Source organism: Echeneis naucrates, chromosome 4 (assembly GCF_900963305.1).
Source record: "Echeneis naucrates chromosome 4, fEcheNa1.1, whole genome shotgun sequence".
Lineage (NCBI taxonomy): Eukaryota > Metazoa > Chordata > Actinopteri > Carangiformes > Echeneidae > Echeneis > Echeneis naucrates.
In genome coordinates, this window is record NC_042514.1 from 23,303,756 (window position 1) to 23,327,978 (window position 24,223).

The following is a 24,223-nucleotide window of genomic DNA, read 5'->3' on the forward strand; positions in this document are numbered from 1 at the left end:
GTGTGTGTGTGCATGAATAAAATGCTGTTTTTGGGTGATCTTCAACAACACAGATTTGTGTTAATTGTGTATTAAATTAATAAAGGAAGGATAATATCTCAGACACTCCTACCTCCACATATCAGCCTTCATAGATATCAGTTAGTCATTCAAAACTGTGTAAGAGGTATTATCAAACTCTTCAAACTACGCTCAAAGAAGAAACCTTATCAAGATGTGAAGCTCTATATCAAGGAAGCTCCTTTTTGAATGTGGGAGAAAATCAAATCAGGTTTTTGCATATGGAGTTGCACCTGCTGTCTACATCCAGTATAGGCCTGTACACTTATCTTAGATTTTATTTTCTTTACAAATCAGTTTATTCAACAGGACTTCCATCAATGACGAACTTGTACATAGTTTAAACATGTAAAGGGAGAGGCCAACCAAATAAAGCCAAAGCATGTCATTAGCCACCGTAGCAACAACTAAAATATGTTAATCGAGGAGTTTTGACTTTAAATACATTTTTAATATGCATGATTCGTCTACGACAGCCATCACTGTAAACACGTTAGATTACTAACTTTACCTCGCAAGAAAGTGATTGGGTTTATGTTTATGTTCCATTTATGCTTTGGATTTATTTATTTATAGCTCTGTGCATTTAAGACAAGTGTCTTGGTGAAACACTATTGGTCATATTTTCAACCACCAATATTTTCAGTTTCTTCACGCAGCACTTTGCAAGTTGACAACAACTATTAAGTAAACCAGCAATTAGCAAATAGTAGTTGCAGAACAGAATGACAGTTGTGTGATACAGTACTACATAGCAGTAACGATCAACCATTCAACATAACAACTGACCCATTCAGTGGCAGAAGCTCAGCACAGTTTGTACAAAAAGGAGCACTCCTATGTACAAATATGTATGGGCTCACGTGATGAATACAGGAACAGACAACCTGCTCCTGACATATGCTATTCATTAGCCTGATAGAGGAAGAGATAAAAGTATGCATGTACAGGTTTGTTTTTGTCTTGAAATTGTAGACAGATTACAATACTTGTAATAATATTTAATAATATTTTTAATTTTGTGAGCTTTATTTTTTCTTTTTCAGAAGTTTCTGCGCCATGAAGACCAGACTAGGCTGCCTGTCCAACAAATCTGACTCCTACAGTGACTTTTCTGAGTTCCTACCTCCTGCCAATGAAACTACAGCCAGGTGTCTGAAGTGAGTCTTCCAAAATGCCTTATGTCTACTTCTGGGGGACAGCACATTTCGAACAAATTCAAACAAAAGCTCATGTCGTATGAAATCAGCCTACCAACTTTGGTTTGTACAAGATATCAAATGATTTTTGAAATGCTCAAACCTTTGAACATTAAATATGTCACGTTAAAGCTACTTTATAACTTAAATGATCAATTAAATCTTTATTTTCGTTTTCTTCTGATCTGATCTGATCTGATCTGATTAAATTAAATGTAGTTGCCCGTTGTGCTGAAATACAACAATTTGTGCAATTGAGGTCATTCATTAAAATTATTAATTCATTCACACATTCATTCATCCATCTTCAACCGCATATCCGTTTCCGGGTCGCAGGGTATGCTCAAGCCAATCCCAACTCACACTGGACGAGGTCGGGGTACACCCTGGACAGGTCGCTGTTCTATTGCAGGGACAGGGATTTTTGATAATGTCTGAATTACCAGGACTATCAGGATATATTGTGCTACTGCATCAAGATGTGCAGGTTGCAGAAGTGAAGGTTTCAACACAAAAACATCAAATTCCAAACCATATTAACAATGTGTCTCAGCTCAACCATAAATATATAAATATATTAAATTAAGCCCTTGTCGTCTGTATTGGTGGATATAGTACAGGCCAAAATTTGGACACAGTTTTCCTATTCATTTACACACCTGCAACTGAGGTCGTTCATTAAAATTATTCAGTCATCTTCAACCGTTTTTCCGTTGCTGGAGCCAATACCAGCTCACATAGGGTGAGGGCGGGGTACACCCTTGGGGTTACAGGGTCAACTCATAGGGCCAATCCCAATGTTCACTCTACTCACTACCCCTAGCCCTCACCCACTACCCCTTCACCCTCAAAAGGAAGCCACAAGGGCTAGGGCTTAGTAATTTTCCCTAGGAATTGGGAAACTACTTGCTATATCATTGCATAGTTTATGTTCAGGCTCACAAGCGACTGCGTAGTCACAGCAGCAACATGGAGGCTATGGTTGTGATCGATTTTTTAGCATTCATCATGCTTCGGTTGATAAATAAACCAAGAAGTACACACAGAAGAATGCACCATCAATGTCTGTTGTCTGTTGAATTTTTTGTGGTTTTTCTTCTCCAACTTCTCTATGTCCTTTCGCTCTCTGGGGGTCACCATTGTTGTTTGATTCAGTATGTTAAATAATGATGTAAAGCATTCTGGGAAATTTTCTTCCTCAGGAAGTCAGAATCTGAAAACCCTTGATCTGAAGGGCTAGATTCATAGCCCCTACCCCTCATTGTGCCCACTACCTCTACATGAAAAAAAGGAATTGGGGCACCACTACCCTTAAAGGAACATGCAAAATTTAGGGGTAGGGGTTGTATTGGGATTGGCCCATAGACATAGACAGAGACAATAAACCACTCACGCGCATCCCTACGAGCAATTTAGAGTCACCGATTAAACCAAACATGATGTCTTCAGGTGGTGGGAGGAAATCCACACAGGCACAGAGAAAACATGCAAACTCTGCACAGAAAGGCCCCAGGCTGGGAATCGAACCCGCAACCTTCTTATTGTGGGGAAACAGAGCTAACATTTGACATTTCAATGTGGCATGATTACTTCGCTGTTATAATCAAAAAAACATGTTTCACAAATGGCCTGATGTTCTACATATACATCTACGTATAATCCTCTGCAATATTTCAAATACATCCTCTTGGAGAAGATCGCAATGTGAGCAAAAGTCAGCTGTTGTTGTTGTCATCACTATGTAAATGTGACCAAATGTTAGTTATTTTACAGCCCTGAACAAAACAAGCTGATAAATCAGTTATAAATGTCAGCTGCCCTTCAATAATACATACAGTACATGTTGTGTTAAAAATGCATGACTGCAGTGATTGGTCTCACTTAGGCGGTTTCTTCTCCATCAGACTATCAACGGATGAGGTGGTCCGGTGGTCTGAATCCTTCGATCACCTTCTCTCTCACAAATGTAAGTGAACTGGTTCTTTTTTTTTTAACTACTGTGCAAATCACACACAATCAACATCAAGGAAATTAAAATGAAGCTGTGAAATTGTCAATTTCCTGTTTCAGAATCCTCTTTATTTTAGTTATTTGGTTGGTGTGCAGTCTTCTCAGATGCAGAATAAGATCAATACACATGAATTAAATAGAATGCATTAGAATAGGAAAGGGATATTTACATGATTTACATAGCAGCAAAATGACCTTTATACTTAAAGAGTGACAAGTTTAAAATTACGTAGTGCACAACAGTAATTTTGAGTAACAGGATATAAATACTGTAGTTACCCATTAAAAATAAAGTATTGCACATGTAACAGGGGTTCAAGCAAGCAAAATGGGTTCAAGCAAGCAGTAACAAAGCCACACAGGGGTCAGGATCTGCACATATATTTTTTGTAAATCAGCAAAAGGTAAACAGTCGGTATATGTAGAGTCAGTAGCAAGATCTCTCTTCCCATATCAGAAGCTGCCACGTTCTCTAATTCTTTCTTAGAGTACATATAAATCATGATACTGTGTCAAATAAAATAGTTTGTATTCTTTTCAAATTACATTCAACATGGTTTACACAGAATAAAATAAACTATGGTTCAACAAGATATTTTAACTTAAAGCTGCAACAGCAAACATGAGAACATCAAAACACACCTGTAAATCAGCTAAAGGGGTACAGTCTTCATACATAGTCATAAATAGTCAGTAGCAAGAGCTCTTTTCCCTGCAGCAAGCCAGAGGGGTGTGCATATTAGGAAGCTGAGGTGCCTCCCCTGAGGGCAGCAGCTCAAACAGTTGGTGTCCTGGATGGGATTTGTCTTTCAAGATGCTGGTGTTAATAAATGTCCTCCAGAAAGAGTAGAGGTCATCCTCTAATCTATCGTGCCGTGGAGATGGCCCTCTGCAGTAGTTTTCTTTATGCTGCTGTAAAGCCTGGAAACCAGAGCGGAGGGTTTTTCTTGAGGACTTTCAGGAAGTGCAATCTTTGCTTGGCCTATTTTACAATCACTGTGCTGTTTGAGTTCCCCGTCAGGTTCTCATCAATATGTGTCCCCAGTTTGAAGCAGAAGCATCTCTGCTTGCAGTGCATATCAATGCAGGGTCGTCATTTGGGAACCATCAACCTTAGATGCCCCTTTCATCCCACAACATCTCAGGTCTTGGAGCAGCAGTCGGGGCATATCCTTACCGCCCCCTGCTGCTGGCCTTAGGACCCTCTTTCCCATATGAGGTCTTTCCTTCTGAGCCAGATCCAAAAGCTTCCTTGCTCTGCCCTCTTGGCCAGTGCCTTAAGTGCCTTCCTCAACCTCCCAGTGATTCCAAGTCTTCCAAATTCAACTGGGTATGTCGATGCCTTCCATCCAGCCTCTGTGCATGCTGCCGTCAGTCCGCTGTATTTCTCTTCCTTGCTCTTAGGCCGCTTACATACCTTCCACCCATGGCACGGTAAGTTCAGCAATGGTAACCATTCTGGCAGAGGCTGACCACAGAATGATGTCGGGTCTGAGGGCCTCCAGGTGCCAGGATGGACCACTCTCTCTGGCTGCTGTTATGCATCCCTACTGCCTACCTGATGAACTGGATCCGTTGTTGAGGGATTACTGGGCTGATCTTATTTGCCTTGAGTCTGCGCACTTCCAAGGTCTGAGCCAGCTTTCTCAACACCCAGTGCTTCTTTGCAGCCTGTTAGGATGTGCTACGGGCTGGGGTTTGGGATGATGCAGTTTGTTTCAGAGCCTTACCATAGGTGGAGGTTTCTCGGACTTGGGAGGGTGTCATACATGGAATGAATGAGGAAGCTCAACCTTGCTTGTAGGATCTTCCACATATCAGCTCAAATTATGGCTCTGTTGGTCACCGCTTCCCAGGTAGTCCACCTTCATTGGGTCTGTTGGCTGACCGCTGTGATCAGATCCATTTGGCAGGATAAAAGTTAGTTCAGGTGGCTCGTGTCTATCATCCATCTACAATGGAAAGAAACATACAGAGAGGAAGAGGAGGAAGAGTTTGTATGAGAGTTGGTGGAGAAGGAGTAAGGGGCTGAGGAAGTCTCGGAACAATCATTACTGATGGAATTTGGGCAACTATCATGCACCATATACTTGTTCATGGAATGGCAATGACAGAAGCAGGACAAAGAGTCCAACTCACCATGTAAGTACTGTAATGTTCATAAAATACTGTTTTAATTGGCTGTGTATGTTTGTAAGTGCATTTTCCCCTTTGTAGAATAGAAAGATGACGAAATGAGGGAGGAAGGACTGCTCCTTTCTCCCAACAAGCCGCACTCATTGTTGACATGGTCCTTCAAAATAATGCCATCCGACTCTGTGACATCCAACAGAGTGGTTGAAGACAATGTCAAGTTTGATGGAATCAACAGTGTGTCTCCATCAGTTGGGTTATTCAGTGATTCCCAACTGCTGTGTCACGGCACATAGGTTCGCTGTGAGAAACCACCAGGTGCACCGTGGAAGACCATCTAACCTCACCTGACCAGCACTCCGAGGCTTAGAGTAGCAATCAGGTAAAACTGGACAATGCTCCACACCACCCTCATTACTGGTGTAGTTGGAGGTTCTTTCAATGAGGAGAGCGTATAAACGGTCAAAGTTTTTGCAGATTACCTGCTTCTTATAACTGACATAGAGAATGATAAACAATAGACCTTTATGTCAGACAATATTTCCACGGACCGGCCTTGAAGGTGTGGCGGAAAAATGCAACAAAACAAAAGGATAAGATCGGCATAAAAACTGTGCTATTTTCTAAATATCATAATAAGCGTGAATCCGCTGTGCACTCGTATGCAACTTTATTAGCAGCGTCCTCGTAATATTGTGCCAACAACATAACATGAGTAATATTCTCTCTGCCCCCTAACCACAGGCTCTTCTTCTGTCTCCTCACTGGGCCTTTTCCCCTTCACAAAGAAACTGTCCTTTTTTAATCATTTCACTAGCTTGTGGGTTTAATTTTAGCGGTAATGTATCAAATGAAAGAGAAAAGTGTCTTGACATGCGTCAAGAGTGAATCATAGACGGATGTAACGGAGAGAAACCGCTAATTTTTCAAAATAAAAGATAGTTCAGATTCAGATAATAAATAAAACATAAATAATGTAAGTTATTTATTCTCTCTGTGCGGCCCGGTTCAAAAGACCCAAGCGGTCCCCAACCCCCGGGCCGCGGACCACTAGTCTACAGGATAATAAGGGTGCACATGAGCAGCTGAATCAGCAAGCAGTGCATCCTATACTGTATATGTCATAGTTTGGAACAATGTGAGATTTCACTCTGCTGTCCTGATATGTGAGTGGTTTAACAGCAAGTGCTTCATCAAGGTTTTTATGCCAGCTTTCCTGAATCCAGTAGAGGAGTTTTTATCTGTGTGGCGGTGAACGGTGTCAATGGTGATTGACAGCCCGTACACCTGGGAACTTTAGGCCTGTGATGATATAACTGTAGCGTCTTGTCAAGGCTCCACAGAGGGGTTTTTCCCTGCATTGTCTGGCAAGGGTAAATATTGCCTGTGATGAGGATGAAGTCCTCTGGCCCGACCCTACACAGAGACATGATGTTGGACAATGAATCTCAGTGACTTGGTGCAATAATTTGCTTTTCATTTATGTATTTGTTTATTTTTTGTTATGAAAGTGCTGAATCACTTTAATTTTTTGTTAAATGCATTTACAATAACCATTTTCTATGAACTACATGCTCTGGACGCTGTGTCCTAAATTATTTTATGTGTCTGACAAATGCTCCGAGGTAAATATATTTTTGCTTGCTGTCTTTATGATCTGAACACATTGTTTGGTTTTGAACACAGGATAACTGGTTTTGAAGTGATAATTTGTAATAGAAAAAGTCCGGGAAAAGGTCTGTGAATGTAGTTTGGATTTGTGTTTAAGGTTTTGAGAAAATGGGTGGAGGTTTCAAGAAATGTGTTTCAGCAAATGGGAGAAACTGTAAACACTTTCCCGGTAATTGTATCTGCACAGGTGTTTATTCTATTGAATCCTGTCAAATGGTTCATCAGCTTTTTTGAACAACACGGTGAATGTAGAGTACACACCTTCTCATTCAAATGAATAGGAAAGTGTGTCCAAACTTGTGGCGTGTACTGTACTTGGGGTGTATATTTGAAGGGTTCATGTTTTTCCACTGATTAACAGTTGGCGGAAGCAATGTGACAACAGAGGCAGTGAATAGAGGGTGCACAATTAATGTCTAGCTTTAAGGGCATTAGTCTAAATAATGCATTAAACACAGTTGTTGAATGTCAAACTGCACAGGACATCTAAGTGGGGGGAATTTTCGTGTGTGCGTATATGTGTATTTTTTTTTCTTTTTGTTATGTTTTTGTGTGTGTGACCACAGATACAGAAAGTGAAAAATAACAGTGAGTCACTGAAATTACATATTTTCACACATTGATCACATTTTATTGTTTAATAAAAAAGTGACATTTGAAATAAGACCACTAATGTATATTATAGTAATCATATATAGCATTAATTCAATATGTAATATGATAGCTTTGCTGTTTAAAAACCACCAAAATGTGGCTGTGGTGGCTGGTGGACATCAAACACGACGGGATACAACAAAGAGGTTCACATCCAGGACTCCTAACTCCAGACCTTTTAGTCAAAGCCAGAAAATATACTTTGGTTGAAAGTAAATAAAAGTATTAAATTGGACCCTGGATCTTTCTTTAATGATAGAGAGAGTCTAGGCACAGCCTTTTAAAAAGTCTAATAATCCTCATGGTGCAACAAGAGGACAGTGCTCTGAAAAATCTGATATTCATTCATTCATTCATTCTTCCTCTACCAATCCCAGCTCACACTGGGCAAGGTGAGGTACACCCTGGACAAGTCGCTAGTCCATCGCAGGGCCAACAAAAAACCACACTCATACCTACTGACAATTTAGAGTTACCAATTAATCCAAACATGCATGTCTTTGGATGGTGGGAGGAAAACTGGGTACCTGGAGGAAACCTTTGCAGGCACAGGGAGAAAATGCAAACTCCCACAGAAAGGGCCCGGGCCCAGGAATCAAACCTGTGGCCTTCTTGTTGTGGGGCAACAGTGCTAACCACTATGCTATGCTGATCAGGATTTAGAGCCCATCATAGCACACAAACAGTCCTGGTTAAAGTCTCCAATTATACTCTTATTGCTTCAGACAATGGATCAGCCTCCATATTTCTCCATTTAGATCTTAGTGCTGCTTTCGACACCATAGATCATAATATTTTTACTACAGACTGGAACATGAAATTAGGATTAAAGGAACTGCACTAAGGTGGTTCAAATCCTACTTATCAGATGGACATCAGTTTGTTCATGTTAACAACAGCTCCTCTTCATGCACTGCAGTCATATATGGAGTCCCACAAGGTTTCGGTACTTGGACCAATCCTCTTTACTCTTTATCTGCCTCCTCTAGGTAACATTATCAGGAAACACAGCATCAACTTCCACTGTTATGCAGATGACACGCAGCTGTACTTATCAATGAAGCCAAATGAAATCAGTCAGATAGTCAGACTGCAGACATGTCTTGAACACATAAAAGTCATGATGATTTTTTACTCCTTAATGCTGACAAAACTGAAGTTGTACTCAGCCCTAAGCACCTCAGAGAAACACTATCTAATTATCAAATCAGCCTGGACGGCATTAGTTTGGCTTCCAGCTCCACTGTTAGAAACCTTGGAGTAACCTTTGACCAGGATATGTCCTTTGTCCCTCACATAAAACAAGTCAGTAGGGCAGCTTTCTTCCACCTGAGAAACATTAGGAAAATCAGAAACATTCTCTCTCAGGATGATGCAGAAAAACTAGTCCATGCATTTGTAACTTCTAGGCTGGACAATTGTAACTCATTACGTATCAGGATGTCCAAACAAATCTCTGAAAGGCCTTCAGTTGATTCAGAACGCTGCTGCATGAATATTAACAGGAACTAGGAAAAGAGATCACATCTCTCCTGTGTTAGCTGCTCTTCATTGGCTGCCAGTAAAATATAGAGTAGAATTTTAAGACCTTCTGTTAACATATAAAGCTCTTAATGGCCAAACTCCATCATATCTCAGAGAGCTCATAGTTCCTTACTGTCCTAGCAGGCCACTCCGCTCTCCAGATGGAGGTTTACTTGTGGGGGGCGGACTCCTTAGCAATTTTCAAGACTAGGCTTAAAACGTTTTTGTATGACAGAGCTTATAGTTAAAAAGTTAAAGTCCTCTACTCATTAGCCATGCTGCTATAGGCCTAGGCTGCTGGGGGAAGGACTGAGGAGCTCTCTCTCTCTCTCTCTCTGTCTCTCTCCCCCTCCCTCCCCCCTGCATGCGCTGACAAGAACCATGCTTCTTAAAAATCCCTGTTTCTCCCAGTTCTAAGCATTTGTACTGCATTTACTAGCCATGTTCTCCAGAAGTCTCTGTCTCTCCCAGCTCTTCTATCCCCTCTCCCTGTGCTCAGCCTGCAGGTGGTGACTCATCGCCATCCCATGTTCCTGCAACTCCTGCTGGTTCCATATCTTCATGTATTCTGTACTACAGCTCATCTCCATGAACTTCATGTAGCAACATTTTCCTGCCTACACCACCCAATGCCTCTCTCTCTCTCTCTCTCTCTCCCACTCTAAACCCAACCGGTCGAGGCAGATGGCCGCCCCCCCTGAGCCTGGTTCTGCTCGAGGTTTCTGCCTCTGAAAGGAAGTTTTTCCTTGCCACTGTAGCCAAGTGCTTGCTCATTGGGGGATCTGTTGGGTCTCTTTAAATGATTTTATAAAGAGTTTGGTCTAGACCTGCTCTTCATGCTCTTCATGCGCTATACAAATAAATTTGATTTGATTTGATTTGTTTTGATCCAAGATCGGATGTATTGGTGAGGAAAAAAAATGTTGTCAGTTAACATCACCTTGGCAAATTAACAAGTCCTCAATTCATTATATTGCCCTTAAAACATATTTGTTCTTGCAAATCAATTCATATATACAAGAGGGAAGAATTTAAATGCTTGATTTTCTATTTTTCTGTAACGTCCGCTTACCACTTGCGCTATTTAAATATTTAATTTCCTTTAACACCATGTTTTCTCTGTTCATAACCCTGCATATGTTGTGCAACTTGTTGCTGTATGTACACTCACAAAAAGTGTGTTTTCCCTATGAGTAATGCTATTTTATTAGTTAAAAAGCTGAAGCCAGAACAGTGGCAATAACATATCAACTTCACTCAGGGCCTATAGAAAAACATGCCCTTCCTCTATGTTATCATTGCTGGGGAGCACATGAATTGATCACTTATCTTGACTGAAGACATAAGAAATATCTTTGAGAGTGGGAGTTTTCTGTTCCCATATGTTTGTGTTCTTAAGATAATCTAAGAGTTGTTTCCTGCTTCTGAGAAAAGATGCATGCAGTACAGAAATAGCAACATAGAGCAAAGAGTGATATCACATGATTTGGCTTCTACAGTACAGGCCAAAATTTTGGACACACCTTCTCGTTCAAATGAATAGGAAAGTGTGTCAAAACTTTTGGCCTGTACTGTTTGTGCACATTGAGGAGGAGGTTTGAAGCTGCTGCCTGGAAATAGGTGCCATGTTGGCATATCAATCATGTTTTTGTCGCACGTGTGTGTGTGTGCTGGCGTGTGTGTGTGTGTGTGCGTGCGTGTGTGTGTGTGTGTGTGTCTTTCGATCCTCTTACCATTTGCCTCATTTCCTGTCTCCAGATGGTTTGGCTGCTTTCCGGACATTTCTCAAGACCGAGTTCAGTGACGAGAATATTGAGTTTTGGATGGCCTGTGAGGAGTACAAAAAAATCAAAAGCTCAACTAAGCTTGTGTCGAAAGCAAATAAGATCTTTAAGGAGTTCATTGATATTCAGGCACCAAGAGAGGTATGTCGCTCTGTGAGGAGTTAACCAAATAAATACTTCCAACAAAAATATATTTGGTTCAGGGTCGTTTTATATATATGTATATATATATATGTATATATAAACACCTTTTTCATTTTTTAATGATTGTTATTTATAGTATTGATCATAAAGTGTGACCTACTCCATGTTACATGTATTTTCTTATCAGCTAACCCCGATCACTGCCCTATTATTACTAGGGTAATGTAACATCACAATATTTTAACATGCAATCTTCTTCCTCCAAACACATTTCAACTTCATAATACCTAGTATTACAAAAACAATGACTGAAGCTGCAGCATCAAAACATTAATGAGCAAGTTCCTCCAGAACACAGCATAGAAAATGAGGGGGTTGACACTCCACTCAAGCAGACACTTGACCGGCAGACATGATGACACAAACACATGTTGGTTATACATCCACACACACTGTGTTGTGTGTCATTGTTTTGAAATGATTTATTGTGATTGGCTATTTGCACTTCATCTCCTGGCAGGTAAACATTGACTACCGCACCAGGGAAAAGACCAAGCAGAGCTTGGAAGATCCCAGTCCAACCAGCCTCAATGACATCCAAGCTAAAATCTACAGCCTCATGGAAAAAGACTCCTATCCACGATTTCTAAGGTCCAAGATGTACCAGGATATGGTCAACAGGGCACACGCACAAGGCCAGAGGCGGTCTGTTTGACCTGGGCAGGATCATGGTGTATGGGATAGCAGTGGACATATAGTGGACCTATACTGTAAATTCACTACCCCTCTGACATCATCTCTCAATACTGTGAAATCAGAATCAGAATTTGAATCAGAAATAGTTTTACTGCCAGGTTAGTGTAAACATAGTAGGAATTTGACTCTGGTGTTTCTATCTTGCACAAGGGGAAGACAAAAGAAATAACAAATAAAATATATATATATATATATATGTATGTATATGTGTATATATATATACACATATACATATTGAAATTAGAAATATTAGAGATATTTGTAGTGAAATAGTGCAGTAATGTGCAAATGTTCATGAGGATAGGATGGAGTGACCATGTCGTTTAGTCTCCACCAGCTCCACGCATGCAATCCCTCCAGATAAGATGTTTCATCTGTCATATGTCGTCTGCACTGGATGGGAGAAATCAGCTGGATAACAAAAAGCTAGCTGGGTCAGCAGGTGAAAGATTTACAGGTTGAATTGGCTTCACCTGTGGGGGTTCCAAGGACCCAGTGCCTGCAGAAAGCAACTTACCAAATACTAAGTAAGTAAATATTGTCTTTGCAAGTAAACTGCGATAATTATTGTTGCTTTATTACCCAGCACTACCTCTCATCTTTAGCGCTTTGTGGAATAGACACTGTCTAGACCAGACCAGTTGTGGTATTTCATGTTTACACTGAACAATTAACTGGGTGAAAACTTAATATCTGAAACTTTGCTAAACTAGATTGCACTTAGATATTGATTATAGTTACGTAGTCCTTTGTATTGTAAATTCTTGCAGGTGTGTCCTTCTAGGATAGGGTTGGAATAAGTTTCTTTCTCTCCTTTTCTTTCAATTCACTCACATGGTTCAGTAAATGGCAATATTATTCCTGTTGTTGTAGATGGTTTATGCAGAACAACCAGACTGCTACTCAGGATTCAAGTTTAATTAAAAAATAGAGGTACTATAATTAAACATAATCAACAATCAAGCTAAATATTATGATTTATGATTATGATTTCCAAAATACTGTTTATGTTGAATTGAAAGTGACATCCCAACCCCCATTATAAAATCTTTTCTTTGAAGTTGAAAAATGTGTTTTGCAAATTCTTATGTTCCGCATTGTGCAATACTCATTAAGACAGGATATACTTTGACTTGTATAGTATGCTATGAAATTTACTGCAAAAAAACCTAATGTGTCAATCTGTGATATGTATAAAGTGACATGACAACTGTGCCACTGCGGCATTTGCACTCCTTTTAAATAAACCAATTGAAGAAAATTTCCGACCGCATGTTTTTTTTTTTTTATTGCATGTGTACTGTATGGGCCAAATTGATTGAAATGCAGCAAAATCTGACTGAACAACATATAACCCTGTATGGTGCTTTACTGTGTCCCACATGGATGTAACCTCACACCCTATATTTTGTAATTAAAATGAATCTGCATCTATATTTTGTGCACTGTTAGATTTTATTCTCCTAATACCAAAAACATATTAGGGCTTTGAAAATGCAATCATCCACTGATTAGAAAGGCAGGTTGACTTTGATTCTGCTTCTCTTACAACTGCAACAAAACTTGATATTGTAACTCGAAAACCCTCCAACATGTGGTGATTCATCACAATATTTGGAAATCATTATTTTCGACAACATGTTAGGATCCTTTCACAAAAACTAGCAGGGATGGAACTAAAATTAGAAGTTCTATCTTGTATTGAGGTAAATTATCACGTCTTTGATCATGCATCAGGTGGAAGTTCTATATTAATACAGTGAAACTATCATAGTGCTCAGTCCAGAAAGAAAGACACACAGGCTGTACGATGTCACAGCTGCACATTCACAGCCCTCAGCTATACCCTGGACTCATGATCCAGTCCTCCAGGGTTTCTCATTGTTTCATGGAAACTGGCAATATTTAATTTGATTGCTCAGAAAACATTCAGTCAGCCAGTTAAGAGAGAGCTTCCCCTGATTATCTCTGTGACTTTGTGTTACTAGAGCTCCAGTAAGGAGATGTAAACAACACACTGGTTTGTGGTAATATGAAAACATTTTCAAATGTATCGATCCTTTCATTGTATACAAACATTCCAAGCCTAGGGAAAATGTGCATGCAGCTTGGGGCCAGAAAATGTCATAGCAGAGCATAGAAGAGAGTATGGATGTCGACGATCCTCCACCCAAATTATTCAGATTATTCATAATATGTCATTTCATTGTCCATTAAGGACCACGAGGAATACCTCAAAAAATAACTGCTATCTGATGGCTAACTACAAGCTAGCTACTTACGTCCACCACAAAATAACTTTAGGCAGCATGGATTTCATGTTTCATAAGCATTTATAAAAATATTTCTGTGAAATCCAGGCTGTTCAGTTTAATCTAACAGAAAGGTTTGATAAATGATAACTTAGTTAAGATGAACTGAGCAATACAAACATAAGCCTCTTTGACTGCAGTAACGCACATCAAAATTTCGATTGGATGGAATGTTGATTGACAATGGCTTTGCTCAGTCAGAATCCAGGAAAGTCATAATTTTAATATAATAATTAATTTAAGATAATCTAAGAGTTGTTTCCTGCTTATGAGAAAACATGCATGCAGTACAAAAATAGCAACATAGAGCAAAGAGTGATATCACATGATTCGGCTTCTACAGTACAGGCCAAAATTTTGGACACACCTTCTTGTTTAAATGAATAGGAAAGTGTGTCAAAACGTTTGGCCTGTACTGTACACTGACTTGACTTTGCTGTTTGTTGTTGTCAACGTGTTAGTCGCTCAGGGAATGAAGGGCTTGGTGATACAGGATGACATCCTGCTCAGTCGACATAACACAAGTCTATCTGGGTCAGTCCGTGCCAAGCCCAGCCAACACACATTTTGCTGAGGAAAGTTATTTCAAAGTAGAGATCAACTCAAGGTGAAGTGATGGCACAACCTCATCTGTGGTTATGAAACTGTAAATTAAAACAATCAAATATGTATAATTGAATAAATCAATTAAGTTAATAAAGGTTTTTTTTTGTTTTTTTTTTTGTAATCACTTATCCACGCTGATGCTGCCTTGTTACTCTGCAGTTATTCGCCTTCTTTCAGCCAAACAACAAAATTGCTCTCCCGCACAAATCCTGAATTTCTGTCACGGTTGAGTGCGAGTGCTGGGGTGAAGACCCAAATGCAGGAACAAAAAGGGAAGCAAGGTATCTAGTCCAGAAAGCAGGGTCTTTTAATCAGATGAGGCAGGTGGTCAAACACGGAAAGGTGACAGATCAAATGCAAGGAGGCTAGTACACAGGGTAACAAAGGAAAACAAGGGGGACAAGGAACAAAGGATCTGACAAGGACGAGACAGGAACCAAAACTTAAATACACACTGACTAAACAAGACACAGGTGAAACACATTAGGGCAGGAAAGGCAATCAACGGGTAGGAACTTGACAGGACAAGGACAAACAGGTAGTGATGAACAAAATCAAAACTGAGTCACAACAGAAACTAACTCACAGAACATGACTGCCCTGACAATGTCTACAATGAAATGAAAATGTTCTTCCTTAAGTGCCTATAGAAAAGAAAAGGGCAGAATCCACAAAGCTTTTCAGAAATAGCAACAAAGCTCTCACCTCTTATTATCACTCTAACTCTCACTCTGTCTGTCTGCATCTTATTCTTTTAATCAATATTTAACATAATACCCATTATGCAGCGCAGCCATGACTATAGATCATGGGAAGGGTAAGAGGGACAGTTCAATACTTTGCCTCTTTGACTCTAAGACAAACAACAACAGAACAAATTGGATTGTCTGTGACAACAACCTGAAAAAAAAAGAAAAAAAAAAGACATAATTTACTTTATTTTTATGACACTGATGCACTTTATCTTGCTGCTGAATATTTCATTATTTCAGATCGTCTATGTGACCATCACCAGCCCTCCCTGGAAGCTAGTTTGTTGATCTTTATGCAGTGAAATGACCTGGGAGGTGAGTGCTTCACTGTTATGGCCCTGGCCTGGGGGCACCAGGGACACCACATGATGCATCCCCCATTCTCCCAAGTTCCAAAAGTAGCCAAAAGAAACAGGATATCAGATTCATACATTGGATGCTGTGCTTTTTCTGTCACCTCACTCAAGATTATGAGTCCAGAGGGTTTCTATTTAAGTCTCTGGAGAGATGAGAGTCCAGATAGATGAAAGTGTCCAACAGAGGAGTCAAGGGTACATAGTGATAGGTTGACAGAACAGCTAACGAACACGCAGTGGGAAAAGCAAGTTGATAGAACAATAACATTCAGCCTGGCCATTAGATGTGTATCACAAATTGCTACAAAACACAGCTGGGAACAATGTCTGGAAATTGCAGTCATCTAATTAGGTGACTCAGAATAAGCACTTATTCTGTTTAGTAAAGTGCAAATATGACTTTAGAAAATCATGGCATTTTAAGAAATATAAAGTAAAGAAACACTACAAAGCTTTCTGACATAGTAACATTTTTATTTTTTTATTTTTAAAATTTCATGCTGCTTTATTTACTGGTTTAATATTGGCAACATGTAAATAATCATTTTATCAATGGGCTGTAACTATCTTTGTACTCGGCAATTAAACCATTTTCCACTTTTTTTTGTCACAAACAAGTGGTCACTGTGAATAATAAAACCTTGCTATGATCTCTATGACAGCAGGTACATCCAAACTGTCTGTATGTGATGTTCACAAGAGTCAGATATCAGAGAAATATCAGAAAAAAAAAAAAACAACAAACAACATAAACCCTAACCCTAACCCTCCAGGGAACCTTCTACTGATAAAGGACCACCCACAAGCCGCCATCAAATTACTACTGGAGGTGTAATTTGATGGAGAAAGCGTCACACACACACATAGCACACTTTTACAAAGCTTACTATTCAAGCTCTGTCACAATTGGTACAGCAATGAAAGTACAGGAGAATAAAGCTAATTTATAGATAAAAATTTTATTAATGAAATGATTTCCAGCGTGACAGGTTTTCCTCACTATTCTTTTGAGGGAAAAACACACAGTCATGAGAATATCAACAAGTGAAATTAAATAAAAAATGCCAATAAGTGCCTCTTCTAATAACATAACCATGACACAGGGAGAGGTATGCATTATTAATAGACTGGACACGTGCTGTGTCTTTGGCTCCACCGAATGTTATTTGGGAAAAATGTACAAGGAAAACCGGGAAAAGGCAAATAGACATATGCCATTATGTGGTGGTAATGCTCAAATACAGCGACCAGATGAAACAGTAGCATATTGCTGTGAGTACACAAAATACTGTCCTGCAGTATAAACCCATCATAAGACCAGATGCTGGTCTCATTGTATTGTGTTTTCAGTGAGCATACATCCACAAAACTTTACTGTCAAAGAGAATTTTCTGATCTATAAACTACATCACCGCACTTTAAATGTTGTTCCTGTCATATTTACTAGGGCCACTTGAGATAGCCTAACAGCAAAACTAATGGGTCGCAAAAGCTCCTGTACAGACAAGTTAAGGGGTCTTCTTTTTTTTTTTTTTTTTTTTTTTTTTTTTTACAGGTGTCTTCTAAAACCAGCTGCTTTTTTAGGGTTAGTTTTAAAGTTAGACTGCTAGAGTGACTTCTGTTCTGTGCAGCCTGAAATAAAATTTGAGACTGCGCTGATGTTGGACCTGTGATGGACTTGCAAACTGTCCAGGGTATATCCCGCCCTTGCCCAATGTTAGCTGCGATCAGCTCCAGCACCCACACAACCCAGAAACACGTTGAAAGGGGTAGAAGATGAATGAATGAATGAATGAATGAATGAACTGATGGTGGATGCTATGCAACCCACTGTCACAGTTTCAATGAGACTTAAGAATGCACCTTAGACCTTAATGTTAAAATGAAATCCAATGAAGTAAGAGATGTGCCTTTTCAAATCCCACATAACTAAACAACTAAACTTCCCATTGAACAAAGGGTTTAGACAATTGACAGTTTAAAAAAATATATATATATCTGATATAAAGACCACCATTGCAATTTGCAACGAAAAAATAGAGAAAATACTTAACAAATTATCACTTTGAATCTCAGGACAGCTTGCATATTGTAAACTTGGCTGACCTGTGTCTAAACAGCCTCTTGGGAGTATTTACAGATCATAGTATTGCTGAAGGGGGAGGACACTCCGGTGGTTATTGTTTAACAGCCACAGTGAGCATCTGGCTGGATCCATGGCAGGCTGCTCCTCTACCCCCCTGAGGAAGATCAGACAGATGAGCAACCTGAGGCTCCACACTGCCAGACACGCTCCCACAGAGACCAAACACTGCTACTTCACAAATGTTGAGAGGCAAAATAGTCTAATGTCTGGCATCTCATTGGAAACTTCTATTTTGAATAAAGAATTCAAGTTCTGTTGTACTCCAGTAAACCAGCTCATCCTTTCTGCCACACCACGATGTCTCCTATATTGGCACTACGAGATAACATCTTATGAGGTCATGTTCTTTTAATTACTAAGTTAATTGCTAAGTCTTAACACTTGGGATGAAGTGCTCTGTGTATTGAGTTGATTGAAACAGCATGTTTAAACCTTCCTAATTAGCATGGTAAGCAGTTTTGGGGGGTTTATTGGTGCATATTATTGCTTTAATAAGAGTTGTTGTATGTCATCTCCTTTCTCTCTACCTATTGTACATTGTACCTAATGTATACAAAATTTATGGACATTTTCTCAAATTAAAAAGTGAAAACCAGTCACCCAACCCTGCGCATGTTCAAGGTCATCAAATAAATTTAAATGTTGCATGTTATTCCAGACTGACATAGTCACCTCATTAAGATTGTTAATATTCACCCAACATACTCCACTAAACTTAAAACCAATCAAGGTGAACCAGTGTGTTACGTGCACTATGATATATGTCTAAAAATGACACGAATGGCAATTCAGCATTAAATCAAGAAATATTTCACTTATAATTCCCAACAACTACATCTGAAAAAGTAGAGTCATTGTGCCAACCTTTTCACTGCAGCTCCAGCAAGAAATTACCAGCAGTTCATTGCTGTCTGTCAATGTTGCTTTTCACTGATTCAGTGAGACACTATCAGACATCCCACTGAGTCACTGCTCAGAGGGACCTTCAACAAAAAAACAGCAAAGCAAACAAATGTAATGCCGAGAACCACAACAGGTGCGTCATGTAACACTGACCATACCCAAGGATTTGGGATTTTTTTTTTTTTTTTTGCTTTTTCCCAACCTCCTCCGACACATAAAGGCCATGAACACAAAGAAACAAACAGACAGGAACCACTCTTGCTCAATCATAACTGCGTTTGCTGTGCTTTTTTTTTTTTATTCCTTCAACCATAACATCACACCGAGGCTGTAGAAAAGCTAGTCTTTTCACCTGAACAATAATGATGCACAAATGCTTTGGTCAGCCTGGTGGTAAACTGGAAGTTCTTTCTCAGTCTACGTGTGTTATCTGAACAGCTGCTCAAAGCATTTATTCTGTAGCCTAATGTGTACGCTCTGTATTGTGGAGGTGATTTGCGATTGGCATCACAAGCATAGCAAACTTAACAGCTGGTTTATGCTTTAAGGGTGGGTCAGGGGTGAAAGATTGTGGTCTCCTTGGAGCATGTAAAGATTGCATTGCCACTCAGAGTGCAATAGCTTTTTAAGTGTGTATTCATTATTCATAGAAAAACATGGAGCAAGATGTTCATACTATCGAGCAGCAAAGCTAGGGGAGTCGCGGGGGATAAGGGAGCAGTAGGTGTGAGTCACCACCTGCAGGGTGAGGACAGGGAGAGAGAGGAGAGAAGCTGGGAGAGACAGAAACTTCAAGAAAACATGGTTAGTAAATGCAGTACGCATGCTTAGAAGTGGGAGAAACAAGGATTTTTAAGAAACATTGCATCTAGTATTCTTAATTGCATTGAAAGTTTAAGCTGCAAATCCAGCGCTCTAAACAGTATTGCAGATGAATACAACAGTACATCAATAAAGCTGATTGGCATTGAGGTTTTAATTGTAATTTGCTGTGATTGGATTGAATTGCATAATACATTGATATAAGTGTCACAGATTTTTGTGCTTTTTCTTTCAGGTATACATGACATATGATGTTATTCAGACAGTGCAATTTCAAGTGGTGACTGCCTGGAGACTTGTACTGAAAACCCAATTTCCTACGAAAAAGTGACTAAAATCATCCAAGGAAACATTCATTCATTCATTCATTCATCCTCAGCCACTTATCTGTTTCCAGGTTGTGGGGGGTGACTGGAGCCAACCCAGCTCACATTGGACGAGGGCAGGGTACACGCTGGACAGGTCACCATTCCAGGCCAACACATAGAGAAAGATGGAGACAAACAACCACTCACTCTCAGACCAACAGACAATTTAGAGTCACCAATTAACCCAAACATGATGTCTTTGGACAGTGGGAGCAAACTGGAGTACCTGGAGGAAACCCATGCAGGCACAGGGTGAACATACAAACTCCACACAGGGAATGGAACCTGCAACCATCTTGTTGTTGGTCAGTAACACTAACTACTATGCTGCCGTACTGCCCCCGACCACTGCAATATTCACAGTTATGCCACAATATGCCTAAAGGTACAACTTCTGTTTGCAGCCAGGTGGCGAGAGCTAACCACTGCTCCAAACACTGCCGTAACATAAGTCTCTGTTTGAGTCATTCTTTGTTACCATTTAAATCCATATTAACTAGGACACATCAAAAGCAATAAGTCTCTGAACTCTTTTACCATATTTCATATGAGGGACGTACTATACCTTATAACTGTGAGTTTGGATGGTTCTGCTTCCTGGGCTGGAGTTTGGGGCTGCAGATCAAGTCTATGGTAGTTCAAGAGAGGACAAATATCAAGCATGCAATGATTCATTTGTTCCTGGCTTCAGCCCTGATTGACCAAACCAAAATCACACCTATTTTATCTCAGAAAATGAGTTTCTTGGTCAAACAGAGAAGAGACACAGGTTTTATAATATTTAGCTATATTTCAAAAATCAGCTCATCTTTGTCCATAGCCAAAAGACAAATTAGAAGTTCAATTTAACGGAACTTTTAGAGAAGCATACAGGCTAGTGTGTGTGTTCTAATGTGTAATGCATCTAATATGTTTTGTTTTAGCAGACAAATGTGTATTGCTGGAAAAAAATGACCTCAGTTTCTCTTCAAAAGCATATCTTTCCACTCATCCTGTTTTCCCTCTGAAACAGGTACGATAGTTTCTAACTCGGGCTCCAAAACAGCTGTGCTTATGCACCCTTTAATACTGATGAGAGGAACTTCCTCAGCTCCTTGACCTACTTTCTATGCTAGTAAAAAAATCCTCAGAGGGAAAAGTCTAATAACAGATTGCCAACTCTGTGATTAACCATCAAATAACTTACTATTATTGCTTGTTGGTGGTCATTTTGTCGCAGGCTGATCTGTTTTCAAAGATGGGGGTGAAAGTGAGATAGCTGAGACCTCATGTGATTTATTTATCATAATAATTTTCGGTGAAAATACTTTGGATAGAATGGCATCAAAGCATCACCTGAAGAGAAGATGATCCAAATCCCTGCCCTATCATGTCCTCAGCAGAACCCCGGTGAAGGTAAACTGTAATAGGACCATGCTGGGCTGGAGATGAACACAGCTGAGCACAAATGAAACTAGAAGATCTTCATCAAGGCTCAGGATGGATGGTCTAAGATGAACCACCAATTTCATGTGATGTGAGGTAAAAGGGCTTACAGTCCAAATGAAAATCATAAGAATAAGACTGTGTTTTGAGGGAAAGCAAGGCCCTGAGACATGAGCGTCCGAAACTGGCCTTAGCACTGATTCTGTCCCAGAGATGACCTTTAAAAAAAGCTCATACAGATAAATGTCACTTCTGGTTCATCAGATTACTTTGGCAATGTGCTTCCATGCCACTATTCAGTATTTTCGTGGTGTTTGATAGCATATGCCAAGCTTTATTTATATGTTTTAATATTACTATACCAGCCAGCATTAGCATTAACAGCTATTTACCTACCAGCCCAGAAGAAATGTGATGAGTTCAACATTAAATCTTTGAGTGAATGAGAGCTGAATATTTCTCTTTTTCCATCCCCCCGCCCCTACAGTCGGACAGTCTCATTACAATCTAATACCAAGATACTGTAAAGGTCAATCTGGCAAAGATGCAAGGGCAAACATTCTAAATTATTTTATTAGCCTTAAAAGTGGCATTCTATTCATGTGCTACCCCAAGATATTAGAGCACTGACAGACATTAGGGATTTGTTTGAACTCTAAGTTCTGATGCTTTGTCACAGTGACAGAAACCCAGAAGTGTGCTGACATCACAGTGTAAGCATAAAATATGAGTTTTCAAGTAGGTGGCCCAGTAGCCCTAGGCTTCTCAGGCAAACCTTTGTTCTTTCCCAGCAACAAGTGGTGTAATTAAATCCTACCCAGGACAATGAAGGTTGACGCGTTAGGTAATCCCTGTGCAGTTGCCTTTTCTCCTCCCATCCACTCTACATTAGCTGACTCAATCTAATCATTGTCTAATCATTGGCTCGGTACACCATGAGCTCTCTTCCCGAATGCTCACGTTTTACACACGGCCTGTTGCTGCCTTTTTTGCCTGGGGCTATCCTTAGTTTAGTTTGGACTTAAGGACTATATTAATTATAACCAGTCAGAAACACAGTAACTAATAATTGTTTCTGGTGAATTTAATTAGCTTCTGCATTTAATTTGGAAAGGATGAGATTTCTGCAATTGTGGTGATTGAGAACATTATATGATGTGTGTTCATGCTAATATATTAACCCTCATTTTATCAATGGCCTTCTGATGCACCCAATATGACCATCTGTGATTTAGATGAGTTGTAGGTCATGCAAACCTGTGACTATCAACCAACCAACTCTAACTTTTGCATCTGAGCGGACACAATCATCACGCTCAAAACAGAAAAACATTGCTTGTCAGGAAAATGCATTACAATTCAGCCAAATTACTATTGCTGTCATTAGTCTCATAATCTAATTTTCACTTTCTCAATATAACTGAACTGCTTGAAAATCCCATCAAAAACTTGCTGTTGCCACTGTTTAATGTGATGTCATGAGCTGTGTGGTGCAAAGATTTGGGTTTTTAAAGAATATTAGTCTAAATCTAAATAATAAAGGTCACTGATGATTGCTTACAATCATCGGTGCTTGATACCAATCAGAATCAACTGTCATATCTTATTGTTATATATTACATAAAAAATGACACTCTCTTACTCTCTTCATAGTAGTCTATGTTTACATTGTCAGTTTCATTTGAAGTGACTTCTTCAGTAAATTAAACAACTTCTTTCATGTGACTTAGTATTTAGACCTCTATTTTCCATGCCCTTAAAACCCAACTGTCATTTGACAATAGAAACTTTGTGTGGTTTTTATCAGAGAACTCCCGTTTGATTGCAATTCTCTGAAACACCCATGGCTATAGCCATATATATCATGGCTGTAGCACAATGTTTCCACTGTTGTTTGGGAATCAGTAGCTGTAGGTCCTTTTAATATTCTGATTCCTGGATTGGTTCCAGCAGCTTAGGGTCTTGCTGAGAAACATTAGTACAAAAATGAACATTTTTGAATGATTTTGGATATTTTGAAAGGTCGAGGTACTTGAAAAGCAGGTAATTTTATCTAATGTCCCATTAATCAGTACTTTATGACAAACAAATCCTAGATAAGCAACCCACAGCTTGCCATATGGGAAGTAGGCCTGCTTTGTCCTAATTGTCTTGAGCAGCTGGCTGTACATCCAGGCTGCTTACAGTAATATAATTATAGAAAGTGAAAACCGCATTTCCTTCCCATCATTCCCTGTTGTAAACATCTTTATTATACCCGTAAAGAGGCTGAAGTGGGGCCATGAACAAGGAGCTGCTGAGAACCAAATCGACAATTGATTATGTTATTTGTATATCGTGGAATAAAATGTTTTTCACTGTGTTCTCAGAGGTGTGCAAAAAACACTGCAAAGAAGAGCTTTTATCATTTGACAGTAATTTTGCCAGCCTTCTCCTTGCATATCCTCTCTGTTTTCTGAATTCTCTCTCTCACACTCCAGCCCTCTGTGATTGGCTGGCCAGACTGATTACACATCAGAAGCGGGGGGAAGGGTTATAAAATCCCTCCTCTGGCTCTGTTCAGACACAGACAAACTCTCTCACTGCAGGGTACGGATA

The 24,223-nt window shown here is 39.6% G+C and overlaps 1 protein-coding gene across 1 annotated transcript; it reads left to right on the forward strand.

The window, feature by feature from the left end:
• Positions 1 to 1,119: 1,119 nt before the first annotated feature.
• rgs8 (regulator of G protein signaling 8) lies at positions 1,120 to 11,894 on the forward strand. Its single transcript, XM_029499971.1, has 4 exons — positions 1,120 to 1,220; positions 3,164 to 3,225; positions 11,010 to 11,176; positions 11,700 to 11,894. Exons 1-4 carry the CDS (start codon positions 1,120 to 1,122, stop codon positions 11,892 to 11,894), a joined length of 525 nt encoding a protein of 174 aa, XP_029355831.1.
• Positions 11,895 to 24,223: the final 12,329 nt, after the last annotated feature.